This window comes from Pseudorca crassidens, chromosome 7 (genome assembly GCF_039906515.1).
Source record: "Pseudorca crassidens isolate mPseCra1 chromosome 7, mPseCra1.hap1, whole genome shotgun sequence".
Classification (NCBI taxonomy): domain Eukaryota; kingdom Metazoa; phylum Chordata; class Mammalia; order Artiodactyla; family Delphinidae; genus Pseudorca; species Pseudorca crassidens.
The window spans coordinates 80,046,255-80,066,711 of NC_090302.1; the positions used below are offsets into that span (position 1 = coordinate 80,046,255).

Genomic DNA, 20,457 nt, shown 5'->3' on the forward strand with positions numbered 1-20,457 from the left:
AAGTCTTCTGTTCAAACAAAAGATAGCGTGGGCAAAGCAATCAGAGAGCTGACGGATTGAGAGAAGAGGTCTGCAGTGTCTGAGACCCGCAAGGGATTAGTATCCAGGATGTATAAGGAAACCTTCCATGTCATCAAGAAAAATATGAGTCCCTGTGAAAAAACAGCCAAAGAATTATTACGAATAAACAATTTACCAAAGAAGAATCCCAAAGGCCATCAAGCATATGAAAAGATGCTCCAGCTCATTTGAAATCAGAGAAAACCAAGTTAAAACAAGAGCTTACCCAGGGACTTCCCTGGTGGTCCAGTGGTTAAGAATCTGCCTTCCCATGCAGGGAACACAGGTTTGATCCCTGGTCGGGGAACTAAGATCCCACATGCCGCTGGGCAACTAAGCCCGCGCACTCCAGAGCCCGCGTGCCACAACTAGAGAGAGAGGCCTGCGCACCGCAATGAAAGATCCTGTGTGCTGCAACGAAGACTCAATGCAGTCAAGTAAATTAATTAATTAATTAATTATTTTTTTTTAAAAAGAGCTCACCCATTGTATCTACGCGTTTGGCAAAAATTAGGAAGTTGGTTAATGCCAAGTATTTGTAGAGTCGCTCTTGCTCTGCTGGTGGAAACATAAATGGGGGCAGCCATTCTGGACCCATATCTGGCACCCTCGAAGCAGCATAAATACACACATAGGTCCATAAAGGACATGTAGAAGGCCATTCCTTACAGCATTATGTGTGAAGGCAGTGTTGAAGGCAGTGTGGGAGTCTACCATTAATGGAGAGAGAAAATTGGTATGAACACCACAGACACTAGATTACACACAGCAATGTGGATGGACCTTATAATCAAGGGTGAGCATCTGCAGCCCAGCTCTTAGTTTCTAAATACCATTATCTACTAAAAAGAAATAGTGCTCATCGGAGAAGTGGCTGATTCCAGGGCTGGGTCAGAGAATTAACAAGAGGAGCCTGGAACATCTTGATTTGCCTAAAAGAAAGGAAATGCTCAAAGAATGAAGGGATATGCCAAAATGACACAGAAGCCAGCTCGAAGGGGATCTCATTGGCCAAAGCTGGGACAGTCTGAGCATCAAAATAAATAATGTTAGTAAAGGATTATGAACTATTGAATAAAGTAAGAATCCACAACTCTGTACTAATATATGAAAATAGGGAAATGGGAAAACCCTTCCTCACAGGAAAATGCCAACTAATAAATGTAGAAGCAATGATAGATCACCAACCACCATGATAATAATAATTCAGGTAAGAATCATCAATAGGCACTAAAAATCAATGGATGAAAGTATGAGGAATAACAAGGTATTTACATAATCTCAAAGTAAATGCCCATAAGACACATTTTAATTAAAAGGGGTAAAATAGGGCTTCCCTGGTGGCGCAGTGGTTGAGAGTCCGCCTGCCGATGCAGGGGACGCGGGTTCATGCCCCGGTCCGGGGGGATCCCGCATGCCGCGGAGCGGCTGGGCCCGTGAGCCATGGCCGCTGAGCCTGCGTGTCCGGAGCCTGTGCTCTGCAACGAGAGAGGCCACAGCAGTGAGAGGCCCGTGTACCACAAAAAAAAAAAAAAAGGGGGGGGGTAAAATAGCAAACTTGATAATGGAGAAACAGCAGGCACCACCATAATGAAATGATCAAAGTTCACATGGCCAGCGAGGAACGAATTAACAGCATGTGCCTCCAGATATTATGTACTGAGAAGAACTCAGCATCGTTCACTGGTATTCTTATTCAAGGCATAACCTGAACCTCATCACAAGGAAACATCAGACAGACTCAGACTGAGGGGCCTTTACAGAACAACTGGCCCACACTCTTCAATATTTTCAGTGTCGTGTAATACAAAGAAGTGTCAGGCATTGTTCCAGATTAAGAGCCGAAAGAGACATGATGACTGAATAAAATGCGTGCTCTTCAATTTTCTTTTACTACAAGGACATTCTTGGGACAACTGACAAAATCTTCATAAGGTCTGTAGATGAGATAATAGAAAATTTTCAATGTTGATTTCCTGATTTGATCATTATACTATTGTTATATAAAAAATCCTTGTTTTTAGGAAATACATACTGAATAATTAGGGGTAAAGGGGCATGATTTGGAATATCACACAGGCACAACCATGGAGAGAGAGAAGAAAAAGCAAATATAGTAAAATGTTAACGTTTTGGGAATTTAGGGGGATCCAGGGATATCCAGAAACTCTTTGTATAATTTTAGCAACTTTTCTGTAAGTTTGCAGTTATGTCAAATTTTTAAAAATTGAAAAAAAAAGAAAAAGCAGATCTGGGTTAAAAAAAATAGAATCAAAATGAGCTATAAAAAATACCGTTTACATAAGTTAAAAATACGTATATACATATACTGTATGATCCATTTATATGGCCTTCTCAAAAAGACAAAACAACAGTAATGATCAGTGGTTAACAGGGGTGAAGGGTGAGAGGAAAATGTGACTACAGGGGGATTTTGGGGGGTGACAGAACTATTCTGCATCTGGATTGTGGCGGTAGTTTTATATATATGTATATATACACACATATATATAAATTCATAGAACCAAAAAAGGGCCAATTTTACTGTATGTTAATCTAAAAAATTGAATTTAAATTAAAAATTGCATATATATGAAGCAGTGGCTCCCATTTAGCAAGAGCAAAAACAGATACACATTAAACACTTTAGAATCGCTGCCCATGGTGGGGTTGGGAAATGGAAGGGGGAATGAGGATAAAATAAAACAAGAAAATAAGGCAAGAGAGTCCTTGATGATAATAGGCATGAAATAAAAAGTTGGATGGCTGGATGGAAAGGAAGAAAAGAAGGAAGAAAGTACACAAGGAAATAAATAGAGGAGTGGTGGAGGCTGGAGCTGGATGTGTCCTTCCAGGGGTGTACAAGGGAGAAAGGAACCCTGACCTCTGGATCAGACCAAGGTCCCTGAAGGAGTTCTGCAACACTGTGGGGATGGGTTCATCAGGCTGACAGCCTGACACCATCCAACATTAGAGTACAACTCACCTCCCTGCTGTGACTTCTGACTTAGCAGCTGCCCTGATTATACTATGGCTTCCCTTATAGTGCTGCCAGCAGCCAGAGAATTCTAAGCCACCTGACAGTTCCAATCTTGCAGTAGTGCAGAGATTTAGCATTCCAGCATGTAAATAAGTTTTATTACTGAGTCAGCTGACCCTCTGATCGGTTTTGGAGCCCTGACTGCATTTCTGGATCTGCAATGCTGGTTCCAAGTACATCCTTCTCTCTCCCACTAGACCCAGACCTTGCACTGTGGAAAGCCTGCTCCCCTATAGGCCACCTGGGCAGTCAGCCAGCCATGCACTCCTAGCAATACCTCTCTGGCATCAAGACCTCTTTAAATGCAGCCAGTTCCAATTTCTTCCTCTAAGGACTGGAGATAATAATGTGTTCTCTTTACATGGTAAATGAGATAACACATATACATTCCTATCACAGTGCTTAGCACTAACAGATGTTCAATAAGCATTACGTTGTACTAATAGATGTTCAATAAATACTACTCCGCCTTCTCCCCTGATTCCCTAGAACTTCAAAGCCTACAGATTATTACAACTCTATAATCACAAGCAGCTAAAATTTCACATTTCTATTCTAAGCCACCAGCGTAAGTGATAGATTTGGAAAAAGAGTCCGGGACCTCAAAGGGTCCTGTGGCTATGATACAAGGCTTCTTACAACATATGAGGGTTGAACAGTGATTCTGTTCATCTTTTACTGTCAGGGACAAGTACTAAAATGTTAAAGAACCAGCTTAGAAAAGAATACAGGGCTTTCCTGGTGGCGCAGTGGTTAAGAATCTGCCTGCCAACACAGGGGACACGGGTTCGAGCCCTGGTCCGGGAAGATCCCACATGCCATGGAGCAACTAAGCCCGTGCGTCATAACTACTGAGCCTGCGCTCTAGAACCCATGGGCCACAACTACTGAAGCCCGCACGCTTAGAGCCTGTGCTCCACAACAAGAGAAGCTACCACGATGAGAAGCCCGCACACAATGAAGAGTAGCCCCTGCTCACCGCAACTAGAGAAAGCCCGCACACAGAAACGAAGACCCAACGCAGCCAAAAATAAATAAATTTTTTTTAAAAAAGAAAAGAATATAAAAGAAAATTTTTACAATCTTGGGATGATGAAGACCTTCCTAAGTGCAAAACAACCTGAAGTCATAAAGGAAAAGACAGACTTAAATACATAAAACTTTTGTATGATCGAAGATACCAGAGGTAAAATTAAAAGACACGTGACACATGGAGATCATATTTGCAAATGATATATAATAAGGGAGTAATATCCATAGTATTAAAAACTCCTATAAACTTATTTCAAAAAATAATAGAAAAATGGGTAAAAATATTAACAAGTAATTTACAGAAGAAATACGAATGGCCAACTAACACATGAAATTTGCTCAACACCATCAGTAATCAGAGAAACAAACTAAAACAAGATGCCACATTTGACCATCATATTGACAAATGTAAAAAGACTGATAACATCCTGTGTGGGAAACAGGCACCTCTCATACACTGCTGATGAGGCTAAATTGGAGGGCAATTTGACAGTATGTATTAAAATGTTAAAAGTATGTGATCTTTAGATCCCAAATCAATAACCTAACCTTCCACCCTAAAAAGGGTTTTAAGAAAAAGAAAAGCAAACTACACCCAAAGCTAAAGCAAAACAGAAGGAAGAAGATAATAAAGATTAGAGCAGAAATTAATGAAATAGAGAACAGAAAAATAATAGAGAACATCCATGAACCCAAACTTGGTTCTTTGAAAAGATCAACAAAAATGCCATACTTTTGGCTAGACTGACCAAGAAAAAAAAAAGAGAGAAGACCAAATTATCAAAGTTGGGAATGAAAGCAGAAATATTCCTAACAACCTTAGAGTAATAAAAAGGATTATAGGGAATACTATGAATAACTGTATGCCAACAAATTCGATGACTTAGATGAAGGAGACAAATTCCTAGGAAGACACAAACTACCAAAACTGACTTAAGAATAAAAAGGAAATCTGAATAGACCTGTAACAAATAAAGAAATTGAATCAGTAATCAAAAAGCTTCCCACAAATAAAAGCCCAGGCCCAGATGGTCTCACTAGTGAACTCTACCAGAAATTTAAAGAAGAATGAATACAACCCTCACAAACTCTCCCCAAAACTGAAGAGGAGGGAACACATCCCTACTTATTCTGTGAGGCTGTGTTACCTTGATACCAAATTCAGACAAAGACATCATGAGAAGGATGAGAAGGAAAACTACAGATTTATTTGCCAATTATACCTCAATAAAGCCGGGAAAAAATCCCTATAGTTCAATGTCTCTTATGAATAAGAATTCTCAACAAAAATATTAGGAAACTGAAGCAAGCAGCATAGAAAAAGGATGACACACCACAACCAAGTGGGATTTATCCCAGGGATTCAAGTGTGATGTATACCTGAGAAACACCGTATCAATAGAATGACAAAAACCACATGACCATCTCAACAGACACAGAAAAGCATGTGACAAAACACATCAACACCTATGCATGATAAAAAAAAAAAACACTCAACAAACTAGGAATAGAAGGGAACTTCCTCACCTGATAAAGAGCATCTGCAAAAATCCCACTGCTAACATCATACTTAAAGACTGAATGTGAAAGACTGAATGTTTTCCCCCTAAGATCAGAAACAAGACAAGGATGTCCTCTCTTACTGCATCTATTCAACAATGTGCTGGAAGGTCTAACCAGGTCAATTAGGCAAGAAAAAGTGTTGCTGTGAGAGTTACTGAAAATAATGCATATGTAGTACTTTTCCCACACTCGGCATGTCAGTAAGTGCTGAGTAAGCATTACCTGTTGTGGGCGTGGTTGGTATGATTATTGCTGGAGCCTAGAACCCAAGATTCACAGCAGCTCCCACTGATTGGGTTTTCAAGCTGACCAATTTACTTGTGACTTGGGGCCTAGAAACTGGAATTGCTGGAAGGGTCAGCTGGGTGTGGATTTGTCCAGTAACTGACTCAATCCTGGCTCAGGGTGCACTGACAGTCACCCAGCTCTACACGGCTGGCCCACCTGCGGCCAAGACATTAAGCTGTATTAGGCAGGAGTACAAGGCTACATCAGAATTCCCAGGCAGGAAGAGACTCCGGAGAATATCCAGGCCAACCCCCTCATCTCGTTTTATAGATGCGCAAAGTGAGGCCCAGTGAGAGAACGTGACTTCTTTCAGATCACTCAGTAGGTTGATGTCAAAACTGAACTTCAGGGCTTGGCATCCTGGCTTCCATCACCAGCCCCTGGGTAGAGTAAAGACAGGTGATCTACAGGCCTGCGTCTTAGGTTTTCTAACAACACTGGTATAGGCCACTGGGCAGCCCAGCTTAAGCCCACCTATGTCCAGCCCTCATTTTTTTTTTTTTTAACACAGCCCTTTTCTTACCCCCTGAGACTCCATCAAATATCCAATGCTCCCTCCAGCTCCTCTCCCCGACCACTCAGCTACATATAATCTGTGATGGCCTCTCCCCAGGACGCTGACAAACAATGGCCACATGGAGAAGGGAAGGCTCTGGACGACCACAGAATCCTGGCATGCCTAAGACACAGCAACCTGCACTCCAAGTTCCCAGTGTTGTGGATTCAACAAGATGGAGGCTTCTCCTTGTGGCCTGGAGTCTGCTCAGATAAGCCAGGCCAATATCTCTACCAAACTATGGCTCCAGGCTAAATCCTGTCCCTAAACTGTGGTTACAGTCTCAGACCTCTTCCTCCTCCTCTTCACTGCCCCAGGGCAGCGGGGGAAAAAACTTTCTTTGAAAAAACTTTTACCCTGCAGTCTACTGTATTGAATGTATACCTTTGCTGCCCAAGGGGATGCATTGATCAAAAGACAAAGTACTGCCATTACCAAGTACCTCATCTCGTCCAATCCGCTTATCAAACCTCTGAGGTAGGAATTATCTCTCCACTTTACACAGGAAGGAATTCTTGCCCTGGGTCCCCCAGGAACAAGATGCTTCTTGACAGCAGCTCTGGCCTAGCTCCAAATGGACCCCTGAGAGTACCCTGTTAAGTCACAGCTGATTGCTGAGGAATGCAGCAGAAGAGAGGACACGTGGAGGGGCTACAAGATGAATGGAACAGCTGTCACAGGTTGAATGCACTCTGTCTATTGAGTCTGTAAACCTTTGGTCGCTGAAATCACTAGCTCTAAAGCCATTCCTACATTTATGCAAGTAGCAGGCTCCTGTGTGTCTAAAAAGAGGCATGTGCATGGGGGGTGGCTACAGGGACAGAAACGGCAATTCATGTTTGCAGACCTTGGGCTACTGATCAACTTATTTATACCCAATATAATTTAAAGGCCTTTCTTCATTTGGGCCCCATGTCTGGATCCCGTAAACCAGGGCTGTCAGATCAGAGTTCGTCCGCATGGGGTAAATGGTCAGGTGCCCAGGCTAACCCATTAGAGTCAAACATGGGTTCTGCATGCAGTGTTTCCAGCAACCAACCTGCAAAGTTTTAGATCAACAACATTTTGAAGCCAGGCTTTTAAAGCTAGGATCTCTCCACAATCTACAGGTTTGACTCCACAAATAAAGGAAGAAGGAAAGGTCCTTATGCTGTGTAAATCAACATTTTGGGCAAAGGTGTGAAGTGTAGAAAGAGCCACCAGTAAGGCTCCTTTGTGGATACCCAGTAACCTCAGCAGGAACTGCCCAGAAGCAATGGCTTGTAGGAAAAGCCTCATGTCCAGAGCAGGTGCAGTGTCCTACACAGGGAACTTCACACACGCTCACACACAGAGAGCTGAGAGTATAAGGGTGAAACTCCAGATAAATCTGACTCTCTCTTGGAATCTACACTCTTTAAAAGCCCATACCCCTGTCCCTGGAATTTACAGTTTAGGGCCTGTGGATTATTCCAGCCCTCCAGGAAAGCAAAGTGGCAGTGTGAACCAGTGTCCTAAAGATGACCATATCCTCTGGCCTGGAAATTCCCCTCTAGGAATTTATCCCCAGGAAATAATTCAACTGAAGCAAGGAGATACATGCAGCAAAGATGTTCAAGATGATCTGTGACGGTGAAACGTGACGTTGAGCGCTAAGGGAATAACCATAAGGATTTTAGACAGCAGCTACTAAAGATAATTCTGATAATTATAAGCAACATAACAGTTTATAAGATAATGTTGAACAAATATAGCAGAAGGCAAAATAGCTCACACTATGGTTGCAACAGTGTAAAACATGTATGCATTTGGAAAGTAATGGCAAGTTTTGTTACAGTGATAGATGCATGTTTTGTTACAATGGTAGGGAGTAAAATGATACATTTTTCAACATTTAATGTGGTGACATTGCATTTTCAATGGAAGAAGAAGAAATCCTACAAAGCAAATGCCAAAATCTTCACGAATAAGAACTATTAGTACTACCAATAAAAGACAACATATATTTGGAGCTTATTCTGTGTTAGGCACTGTTTCAGGCCCTTTTGTGCTAATTAACTTCACAACATCTATGAGGTACTTTTATTATCCTCATTTTACAGGTGAGAGCAGTGAGGCACAGGGAGGATAACAGCTTTCCCAAATCACACAGCTAGTCAGCATGATAGAAAGAAACACTACCCACGCCATTTCAAAGGTCACCCACCTAAAAATCTTTATGCCTGCTTAAACAGAGACGACAAAATCTTCAGCAGAAGCCTCACCACGAGACCCCTGAAATGGGTAGTGGGTAACGAGCCTCACAGGAACTCTCAGAGGGCTTTAACGTTGCAGATATGACCAGGATTTCCCTCCACCCCAGCCTAGACTCCAGGAGGAACAAGAGGAAGGGCACTAAAGACCAACAGGTTTAGCATGACTCAAACTTCAGAGAGGGGAGAAGGGACCAAGGCAGTCGGGGTTTGCCCTAAATGATATAATGAGCTAGAACCAGAATTCAGAATCCTCGCTCCAGAGGCCCTCAAGGCTCGCCCCCATGCTCTGCAGACCACAAGCACCTCCTTCTGACCTCTTCCCTTCTCCTTCCTCCCTTTGGTCCCTCAGTCTAGCTATCCTCGGCCTTCCCTCATCCAGCACAGTCCCAGCTACACCATCTCTCTCTTTTATCATCTTTCCTTCATGCCGCCTCTACTTCCTGTCCTCTCCTGCCCTGCCGGCAACTGCATGCAACAGCTGGGACTTCTGTTATGGCAGTCCCCCCATGTAACAGCAACTAGAGGAAATGACAGGCAGTAGACCCCTGCCCCTCCCAACCAGGGAGACTGTTCAAACATGCTGAGAGACAGGGATGCTAAAAATCAGTGCTTGGAAGAAAGGCCCTTCATTTTGACTCTGGCCCTGGCCCAGACCACCCATCCAGCTCCCTGTACCTCCTTAGTGCCCTGGGAACACCCACGCTTCGTCCTCTCTTTGCCAGGATCTGCCCACCGCTGAGAGGCTCCCCGAGAGTGGGCGCCAGCCCTTGGTCATGTCTGTCTCCTATGCTTCATATAGCGTAGTTACCAAGAAAAGTTTGCTGAATGAGCAAATGAGTCCCCATTCATCCTCTTCCTCAGGGGCGAGTGCCCTTCTGACTTTGGAGGGAAGATTCAAGTCTACCCATTCTCAGCCAGGGGGGCACCCTGCCCAGGCTGCCTGAAGCAATCATCTGAATGACAGGAGCTACCTAACACCTCCATGCCAAGTGTCTGAGTTCCTATATTGCAAATACCAGTTTCCCTAGGTCCACCCTAACTGGGAGTCCTTTCCTGTTTTTTCAAGCTGGTGGTGTCCTGAAACACAACGACAGCCCTGCAGTTCAGTTTCAGGAACGTCAAAGGCAAAAGGACATTATGCAAAACAGGAAGAAACTTTTAAAGAAATGTTTAAAGGCATTTTCAGAATGCAACCTGTTATGAGGCCAGGTAGTTACTGAAACCCCTGCCAGGGCCCCTCCCCAGGACCTGGAGACCCACGTGGTGAGGCAGGAAGGAGCCTGACCTCACACCCTACTGGTCACGCTGGTCTGACATACCCTGCCCCTTCCCACAGTCCAGCCTCCCCCTTGACCCACAGCCTCTGGGCCAGTGACCCTCGGCAGAGTCCCAAATCCAAAGTGCCCCTCAGAAGAGGGGAATTTAGCTCCAGTGAGGACAAAGTGGCATAACTTCAAAACAGGTGCCTTGTGAAGAGCCTGAGTGCCAGCTCTGCTGGTCTCTGAGGCTTCTCCTGAAAGGAATTCCCAGAAACCTACAGGTTCTCACCTCCTGGCCCTTCTCCAGATCTCCGGACCCTCTGGAGGTAGGAGAACTGTGCTGTATGTTTCAGAACCTGGTTTGCTAGCTTGTTCCCACACCTCCTGTGGACATGGTCACATCTCAGTCACATCACCAGCACTGGGTTAGCACTGGTGCTCACCCAGCGCCATGGCCCCAGGGCCATGGGGAAGCTGAGGAAGCTGACTCCTAGGGCATCACCCCCGCTGCACAGTCCGTCCTGCAGCCTGGCCCTCTGCCCCTGCCCCAAGCGCTTCCTGCACCTAGTTTTTTTTTTTTTTTTTTTTGCAGTATGCAGGCCTCTCACCGTCGCGGCCTCTCCCGTTGCAGAGCACAGGCTCCAGACGCACAGGCTCAGCGGCCATGGCTCAGGGGCCCAGCCGCCCCGCGGCACGTGGGATCCCCCCAGACCGGGGCACAAACCTGCGCCCCCCACGTCGGCAGGCGAACTCCCAACCACTGCGCCACCAGGGAAACCACTGCACCACCAGGGAAGCCCCTGCACCTAGTTTTTAATCAGAATTCTAGACACATCTTTTATTCAGCAATAAATGATGTTCATCTGCCACCACTAAGCAAACCTGAAATTTTCAATGAGTCTATCCTTTAGTAAGACTGGTTTAAAAACCAAGCCCTTCTCAAAAAGCATTCATCCCTTTTCTTCCTTTTTAAAAAACTCTACTACGGAAACAATCCAAAAAGTACCTAAAGCTTTAGGCGTGAGCCTCACTGGACCACTAACAAGAAAACAAAAACTATCTGTATGTGTTCGGCAACAGCTGAATAATAAAAGTTATACCCTTTGTTGTTTTTAAAGGTGTAGGACCAAGCCTGTGACAGAATCTTAAGGGAAAAATCCTGGACACCAGGCTATCTATATCGATATCTAACTATACCAATCTATCTATCCATTTATAAAGATATCAACTAAATTCTGAAACATGTACAAGAAAAAAGGCTAGCAGGAAATTTGCCAACATGCGTCCTCTAGGTGATAGGAATATAGATGTGCTTTTCAACCTCTTTTAACTTCTCAAACGGTTTTCAATGAGCCTGCATTACTTTTTACAAAAAGGAGGAAGAGATTACCCACTCCTTAAAAAAACAGGCAAAAGCAAAGACCCACAACCCTGGCCTCCCTGGCATCCCAGGGAGACAAATCCTCCTCCTCTCTCTCAGGGCTTTGTGAGGGGCTTGGAGAGGCGGCAGGGGGAAAGAGAAGCAGCTACATTACACACCCAGACCAGACATTAAAATCACTGCCCAAGAATTCAGCAACAGCCAATAATACAGCCCCTGGCCTTCATTTGTGTAAGGAAGGGGCGGGCTGAGCCAGGCTGAAAAGTAGAATCTGAAACACTGAGAGTGTGACTCAGCCCTTCTGCCTCCTAAGGACGAATCTCCTTAGGCCACGTTCTCCCAGAACCAGCTCCCCGCCAGACCCTGTCCCCTACCCGCCAAGCCACCACAACCTTCCAACCTGGAGGTCTCTGACCTTTAGAAAAGTATCCAAGATCTCTCCCCCAAGCCGGCGACCTGCGTAGGCCCAGGTAAACACAGAGGGCCTCACAACTGAGACTTTTGCAATCACAGCCACAGTCTGGCTCTCATGATCCCTCGCCAAGTTAAGGGACAGGAGGGACCCTGTGGAGATCACCAAATCCAATCTCATGCCTTGCTAACTCCCCAGGAGTCAGGGTCTGTCTTACAGTGACCTCATCACCTGGGCCACATGGGCAGTACCAGAGGCAAAGGTAAAATGGCCACAGCGGAAGCCCTCAAGGGAGTTAGACTATCTGTCCTAAAACAACTGGACTGCTGCTTAACCAGATAAGAATAACTGGAATTTCCAGGTGGACATGGATTCAAGCAGAATTTCAGTCTCTGCTTCTTATCAAGTACAGGCAAGGAACACTGAGGAGGGAATAAGGCATAGGAGGCACTGGGTAAACGGTCAGTGAAGAAATCACCAGGTTTGGCTTGGCCCCAGGATGCCTGGGCCCCTTTCACACACATCCAGAGCCCAGCTGAGCCGGAAGGGTATGAGCCTCCTGGCCCTGCCCCCAAAGTCTGGAAGGTCCCCAGGGTGGAATCCACGGAAGGGCTGGGACTACCTGGGCATTAACTGTCCCGTCTTTCCCAAACCATAAATTAGTCTAGCCCCAGCCTGGAAACCCCTACTCTGCTGCTATCCAAAGACCGTAATACCCAACCATATGGCTGCTGATGTATCATTATAGTCATTATAAAGCAGCAAGTTAAAGATTACCCCCAGAGCTAATGCACGGCTTCAGAAATTAGAGGAACATTTTCACACAATCAGATAAAACCGGAACTGGAGAACTTTAACACCAACTCTGGGTTTCTGAATAAGGGAAAGAAAGAAGGAAGAAAGGAAGGGAAGGGGATGGCTAGGGAGGCAGAGACTAAACATACACACACACACACACACACACACACACACTCTGGCTTCCCTAAATGACATCGGCATGGTTTAATTATGCCTCCTCTGCCTAAACTGTGAGTTCCAAAAGAGAAGGCATTTTGTCATCTCCCTCTCTGTAGCTCTAGCGCCCAGACTAGGACAGGCATATTGTTGAATCCAGGAAAGCTGTCACCTTATCAGACCTCTCAGATGGACCCACAGACACACCTAGCAGGGATTTTCCCAAACTCAGTGCCACATTAGGCCACCCTGAGCCTCTGCACTAAGTGTCTACTGGGCAATAACTTTAAGGAAAAGCATTAGACTGGGAAGCAGGAGACCTGGTTTTTCCAGCCCCAGCTGGCTACTGCCTGGCTGTATGGCCTGAGGCAAGACCCTTCCCCTCTAGCACAATGTGGGATGGGGGCCAGGGAACTGCAGAGACCCATCCTGGGATGCTGTGGTTCCAAGATGCTGCGGTTTGAGTCCAATCTCACATGTGGCTCTTGCAACCTGTAACCCAAGGAACTTGCACCTGGTTCATCAGGTGGAGGCCCCCGTGCTTGCTCAGAGTCTGGGACAAATTACAACAGGCAGGAGACACTTCTGCGACCATCAGGCCGAGTGGAAAAAAGTGAGCCAAATAGTCACGGAGGGTATTTCTCCACCTCAGACTGTTAGACAAGAAGGCACGTCTGTGTGTAGGTCAAGAAATTATCTTCCCCAGGAAAAGCAACAGGACAAAACTGGTTTAAAAAACTAGTTACCTAACGTCCCAAAGCTTAAAGATCTGGACACAGGGGAGGCTCCTGGTGCCTCCCCAACCCCCAGGATGAGGCTCCACCGCAAGCTAGAAGGTGATGAGGCTCTAGGACTCATCCCAAAGAAGAGAGAGAGCCCCTTCCGGAGCTGAGGCCAAGACAGATGTCCTCAAAGTACACTATGTCCCAGGCAGCGTGCTTGTGTCCACATGCGTGCATATGGGGGAAGGGGGAGAAGCGGGAACAGCGTGCTGGTGGAGAAACACCTGACAGCCGAGAGGCCGGCAGACACCCAGCAAGTGCTCTGTCTTGCCAAGGGTACAAACCACGGCAGAGGCTCGGCTGATACCCCCCATGAAACCTGGGGAAAACGGCTCACGGATAAGTGCTCTCCCAGGGCCCTGGCTACCTGTGGCTGTTTGCTGGCCCAGGTGCCCATGACTCTCTAGTGCCCGTGACTCTCTGGTGCCCACCTCTAGATCAGAGTCCTTTTCTGAACAAAGGAAGAGGCTCTCTTCAAAGCATAGCTGGGCAAGAGCGGCCTCAGGTTTAGGCAGTCTTATACTCACCACCACCCGCCTCCCACCCATAGACTGTACCAACTGTCCAGGTCAGCCCAGCCTCCCCTAACCAGTCCTACCTGAGGTACTGACCCCGCCCCGCCCCCAGCCAGCCCCTCTCTGGGCGGGCAGCGCCAGTGCTAGTCAAGTCACGTGGAGCTGCCGCCAAATCTAAGCACAGATAAACATTCATTCCGGGAAAAGTAACTCAACGCAAGGCTGCTGCTCCTCCCAGGCTGACTACATCTCAGGCAAACACCCAGGCTGCCAGAAAGGGAGCCTCACTGCCATGGTCAGTGAGATGCCGCACAGCCCAAGGGCCAAGACGACAGCGCCTACAGGCCTGGACTCCCCGGGAGAACTCCCTGGGGAACTTGCAGGAATCCTCAGGAAAGACCCATCTTTCCCCTGCAGCCCTCACTCCTGAAAGCCTCACAGCAGCCCAGCAGGTGTCCCGGGGCAGAGCCTACTATGGCTCCAAACACTGCAACCTGCCCTAATGCACAGTATAGACACAGGCAGGATTCAAACCCAAGTCTATCTGAAGTCTATCCTGAGGCTCTAACAACCCAGGACAGATCCAACAGTGACCCGTCGGCAGCCCAGTCTGGTGCCTGGCTCCTGCAGGGAAGGGCATGCCCGTTACCCACCACCTACCAGCCCGGAGGGATCACAGCATCTGACATAGACCCTTGGACACCAGAAAGTACAGCCCAGTTGTGGAAAGGAACTGCAAGTAGTGAAAAAGCCACAGCTTTAAACCCCACGGATGCTTTCTCCCACCAACCTCGAAACCACCACGTAATGGCTTTGGCTGACACCTGCCCAGCTGAACAGATGGGCTTGACTCCCCCAGCCCACACACTCCCCGGGAGACTTTCAGCTTTCTCAAGGCTCTCTTCTACCCAGGAGCCTCCACTTAGAGAGCACCCAAACCTCAAACCCAAGGGCTCAATAAAAGTGAAGAAAAACACTCCACCCTCACCTTCCGGGGCTACCTCCACAGCAGCTGAAACATCACGGTCCCATGCATGTCACACAAAGGCGGACAAGCTACAGAAAGCCTAGGGCCTCTCCCCTTACCCTCCAAAACTGTATCTCTCAGGAAGTCTGTTCGTGCCGCCAGTTCAGAGTCAACGCAGAAACAGCAGTAACTCGTCACCCAGTCACTGGGCAACACCAAGGTGGGCCACCACTGCCTCTCATGATTCATTGAGAAGATCCTACACCTCAAACACCAATCTAATGAACTTTGAGGTACTTTCCTTTAATTGGCTAATTAATTTCTCTTTCCTTCTACATAATATCCAGGCAACAATTAAAAACAAAAGATCAAAATCTGGCCTCTCTGGGGTCTGAGAACTCACCAACCCTCTTCCTCCTTCTCTGCTGTTCACAGCCATCTCCAGAGTCTGAGAAAAATGAAACTTCAAGTCCCAGGTCCTATTTGCCATGTACTTAACATACACAATCTCATTTAGTCCTGAAAATAACTCTGTGAGTTAAGCATGGACAACCCCATTTTACACAAGAGAAAGAGACTCTGAGGAACTCAGAGTCTGAGTTCTAACATGCCTGAGGTCAGACACTTAGCAGCATGGCAAAGATTCCATTTCATTTTACAGGACCAGTCTGCTTCCCAGACTAACCATCAAGTCCAAAAGAATTCAAGTTTCTGCTTTAAAAAAAAAAAAAATCCCCTTTATTACCACAATTCATGTCTGACCAGTTCCAGGAGCATCCTCCCAAACTTGATATGAAAATATTGAAGTAATTATTGCAGAAATTGAGCAAGAGTGGGTAGGAGGCCTGCTCTGTCTGGGCTCTGTGAAAAAGTGACAGAGTTCCCACTGGCAGGATGCCTGCTCTCCTGCCAGGGCCCCTCACTCAGAACAACATTCTCTACACCCTGGCATTGAAACTGAGCAGCCACCTGTCTGGTAATCTTGGGAGCAACCTGTGCTGCCTTGGGCCTGACTGCCTGTGGATTACAGGTCAAGGGGAGGTCCCGGTGGGCATGGGCTCAGCCTCCTCGTGACATAAGGAATGCAAACCCACCGACCCAAGCTCTCTGCTTGTGCTGAAACAGAGGCTGGAGTTCCGGTTCAGAACATCTGGGCAAGATACCTGAGACTCCAGGCTGCTGCTATCAGGAAGGGACAACTTGGTGCTAACTGATTATATTTTAGCCCTCCAGCCCCCAGGGTACACACATTATACTGGTACAAATACCCTCAGCCCCTGGGAGGGCCCTGCTCTTGGGAAGCTACAAGGGCAGGAAGCAGGGTAGGAGGGCCCCAGGGCAGGGATCTAAGCAGAGGAGGAACTGAACACAATAGTGACAATTTACTGAGGGGTTACCCTCATTCTTGTAAATGCTTGTTTACACTGTTTGGTCTAATCTTCCAAAACACCCCCCTCAAACAGGTACCACTTGTTATTCCCATTTAATAGATGAAAAACCAGAGGTTTAGGGACAAGTCACTTGCCCAAAAGCTTAGGAAAAGGGTTAACCCACACTCAGGAGACAGTGGTTCTATGTGAAGACAGGAGATGTGACCTGGGAGGTCTGCTCCCTTCCCTCCTGGAGGCCTCATCATCAGCGTTCCAAACTAGAGAGAGCGGGTTACTCTGAGCTGCCTCGTAGTCCCTACCAGAGTTAGCAGAGCGAAGGCTGCTCCGAGTTCTAAGCAGACTCAAACTCCCAAAACTTCTTGAGGCTTGGGCCAGAGCAGGGAAGTCTCCAAGGCCTTCTCCGGTTCTGGGATCGGGGGTGGGTGGGTGGCGGTGGCTATGGCTTACTTAAACCGTCCCCGACCCAGTCTCCAGCATGAATCCGAAGGGACTCACCTCCCAACCTCTCACCCCCATCCAGCCCAGAACCTGTTTGGGATTAGAGGCTCTGATCCGGAATAGGGAGACTGACTGGCTGTCGAGGAAGAGGGCATGGGCGAACGCTCATGGTACCTTACCGAGCAGCGGGGACTCCTCAGGGCATGCGGGCAGCGACAGTGCTGTGGCGGGGGGCACTGGGGCCGAAGTCAAGTTGCTCCCGAGGCCGGGGCCGGGGCCGGGGCGAGAGTCCGCGTCGGGGTTGGAGGCGCCACCCAAGCGCGGCTTGGAAGAGGTGCGCGAAGGCGGTGGCGGTGCGGCCCCTCGGGGCTGGAGCTCCCCAGAGGGCTGCCCGATGGCGGCGGCGCCGTTAGAGCTGCCCTGCAGCGGTGTGGGGACTCCGACCAGCTGAGGCAAGCGGCTCAGGTCGCGGCCGACCAGGTAGTAGACGAGGGTGACGCCAAGATGCAGCGCGCAGACAGCCACGAGCAGGCGGCAGGCCCGTTGCAGGGACGCGCCCGGCATCGCGGCGCTGCCGCCCAAGAGCGGCTCCCGAAACCTCATCTTCCCGCCGCCGCTTTAAGAGGGGGGGTGGGCTACCTCGGGGAGGGCGGCCCGCCCGCGGGCCTCCGGCCAGACACTGCCACAAGACTGCGATTGGGGGAGGGATCGGGGGAGGGGGCGAGGGAGCGGCGCCGGCGGGCAGGCGGCGGAACTCAGACTCTGGCCGACTCAGCAGCCCAGCAAGCAAAGTGCAGACTAGGGGCTGGCGCGGACGGGGGCGGGGCCGAGGCCGAGGCCGAGGCCGCCGGCGGAGCGGGGGCAGGGCCGCCCATAGGAGCCGCGTTTTCGGGACAGGAGCTGGGGGCGGGGCCGGTATGGGGCGGGGCCGAGCTGCGGGGCGGGGCCTGTGGAGGGTGGGCCGCAGGGGCGGAGCCGTTCGGGGCGGCAGTTGGCAGCCCGCAGCCTTGGAGCTGAGCTCTGAGGTCCTCACGCCGCCCTCCTCCGCAGCCTGCCCCATGGGGCTTCGGTCCCTACTAAGCCACGCTTCCTCCTCCTCCTCCTCTTCCTCCGAGCTGCCCCCGAGAGGAGCCGCCACTTCCTGCGGTGCTGAAGGGCTGGGTTATGCGCCTGGGCCTGCAGTGCGGCGTCAGAGAGGAGGGAGGAGAACAGAGCAGACTGGTCGTGGTCTTGAGGGGTCGGGGGCCGCGGCGGCTTTCCTGACGGTGGACCTCGGTAGACCTGGGGGGAGGGTCAGGAAGAGGGGCGGAGAAGGGTTGCCCAGCAAACGGCTTCGACGCCCAGCCGGAGGTAGGACAGCGGAAGAGGGAGTCTCTGGGACGTTCGGAACCCCCTCCCTTGGCCGAGCTAGGCCCCTCTACCGAGGTGGGGGCCCAGCAACTAGGCGCGGCTCATCCGGCGCCCTGCGGAAAAGAAAGTGGACGAGTCTCCACCTCTCTGAGCTCACTGTCCTACAGCGCAGGTTAGGGGATCCCAGAGACCTGCCCAGCTAGGTTGTGGGGATGCGTGGGAGGGTGTCAAAGAGCCCCAGTGACTCCCACGCCGCCATGCAGGAGGAGATCAGCCGGCTTTATTTACAGTCCGCGCGGGCCTGGACACAATGTCATGAAGTAGGAATTGTTCCCATTTTACAGATAGAATTCAAGGCTCAGGAAGGTTAAGAAGCTTGCTTAGGATCCCACAGTTGGTGAGAGGCAGAGGCAGAACTCTGGCTCTAAAACCTTTATTTACCACTTGTTGATTTGCAAGTAAGGGCTGGAAGCTGTGTGGGTGAGAGGTTTAGGCACTGAAGTCACTTGGTTCAAATTTGACCCAGAGGCCACTCGTCAGGCCCATCTGGTTGCCTGAGTGAGCAGGGACACCTCATTTCTGAGAAGGACTCATGGAGGTGCTGTCACTTATGTGGATGGGGAAGCTGAGGGCTGTGGCAGCCTACTCTGAAGTGGAGGAAATAATAACAATGCTACCATAGGCTGAGAGTTTCCTATATACCAGTCAGACACAAGTGTTAACTGCTTTACATACATTGCCTCAATCCTAACAACACCATGAAGTGGGCAGTTGTTACTCTCACCATTTCATGGATGAGAAAACTGAGGCTCAGGAGTTGACATGTGGTTGTGATCACACAGAATCTACTTTCTTCACTTGGCTTCCTGGACATCAGGCTTTTCTGATCTTCCTCATTTCACTGGCCACTCCTCTGTCTCTTTTCTGGGCTTCTCTTTTTCCTGGTTGTTGAAGGCCCCAGGCCATAGTCCATGATGCTCTTTTCTGTCTACACAGAAAAGAGTGTCATTTATTTTCAGTAATACCTGTATGCTGATGACTGCAAAATTTTCCATCTCCAGCCCTGACCAACCAACTCATATTCCACTCCCTCTTACTGGCATCTCAAACTCAGCACCTACGCCCTACACTCCACTCCCATTCGTACTTACCTCAGAGAATGGCACTGTTGTTCATCCATTTCCCCCAAGCCCTGAACCTAAAAGTTGTCCTCAATGTGCTTTTCTTATTCTTAAATGCCATTTCCAATCCCTCAGCAAGTCTTGTCAGTGCTACCTTCAAATTATCAGAATTAACCACTTGCTAACTCTGCTCTAACTGTCCTGGACCAAGCCACCATCATGTTGACCTGGGTTATAAGGTAGCCTCCTACTTGGTCACCCTGCTTCTACCTCCACCATGCCCCCTCCCCAGTCTATTCTCCAAACAGCAGCTAGGGAGATCTTTGTAAGCGCAAATCAATTCATGCCATTTTATTGAGAACGAACTCCAACTTTGTAGAAGCCCTGTCTAATCTGGTTTCTATCTCTATTCCCCACCCTCTTCTCTTATCACCCTCTACCACGCTCTATGTACTTTAGCCACACTGACCTAACTGCTGCTATTCCTTGAACTTGCCCTGTTACTTCCTGCCTCAGGACCTTTTTACTTGCTGTTCACTTAGCCTGAAACACTTATGAAATACTTAGCCCCATACTTCATTCAGATCTCTCAAATGTCACCTTATGAGAGAGGTCTTCTCAGACTACACTATGTAGAATAGTCCCCCAACCAAAGCTGCTTAACCTGCTTGATTTTTTTCAGAGTAGGTATCACTACCCAGAATTATACATTTAATTTATTGTTTGTTGTCTGTCTGTCTCAATAGACGATCAGCTGCATGAGTGCAAGAACTTTCTCTCTTGTTCACTACTATATCCTCAGCTCCTAGAAATGAACCGGACACGTAGTTGGCACTGAATAGATATTTGTTAAAATACTTGTTAATGAATGCTTATGATCATCTTGATAATGTGGGAAGGGAAGAGGGGAAGAACTATTGTAGTTAGAACACAAATTCAAGAGCCGTTCACCAGGGAACTGGTGAGGGTGAAGCTGGCCCCAACAGTCTATGCCTAGACTGTCATACAGAATGAAGTAAGTCAGAAAGAGAAAAACAATGTGGAATCTAGAAAAATGGTACAGATGAACCAGTTTGCAAGGCAGAAATAGAGACACAGATGTAGAGAACAAATG

At 48.2% G+C, this 20,457-nt stretch overlaps 1 protein-coding gene across 5 annotated transcripts in view; it reads right to left on the bottom strand.

The window, feature by feature from the left end:
* The window catches only part of B4GALT1 (beta-1,4-galactosyltransferase 1), a 49,622-nt gene extending 31,979 nt beyond the window's left edge, over positions 1-17,643 (bottom strand). The window contains exon 1 of one of the 5 annotated variants that reach the window (XM_067744587.1): positions 17,052-17,595. In XM_067744587.1, coding sequence (XP_067600688.1) covers positions 17,052-17,475 — 424 coding nt within the window. In that variant the 5' untranslated portion in view covers positions 17,476-17,595. Of the gene's footprint in view, positions 1-17,051 lie in introns of all 5 variants that reach the window. The other 4 variants (XM_067744590.1, XM_067744591.1, XM_067744589.1 and 1 more) reach the window with 4 other exon arrangements.
* Between the last annotated feature and the right edge of the window lie 2,814 nt (positions 17,644-20,457).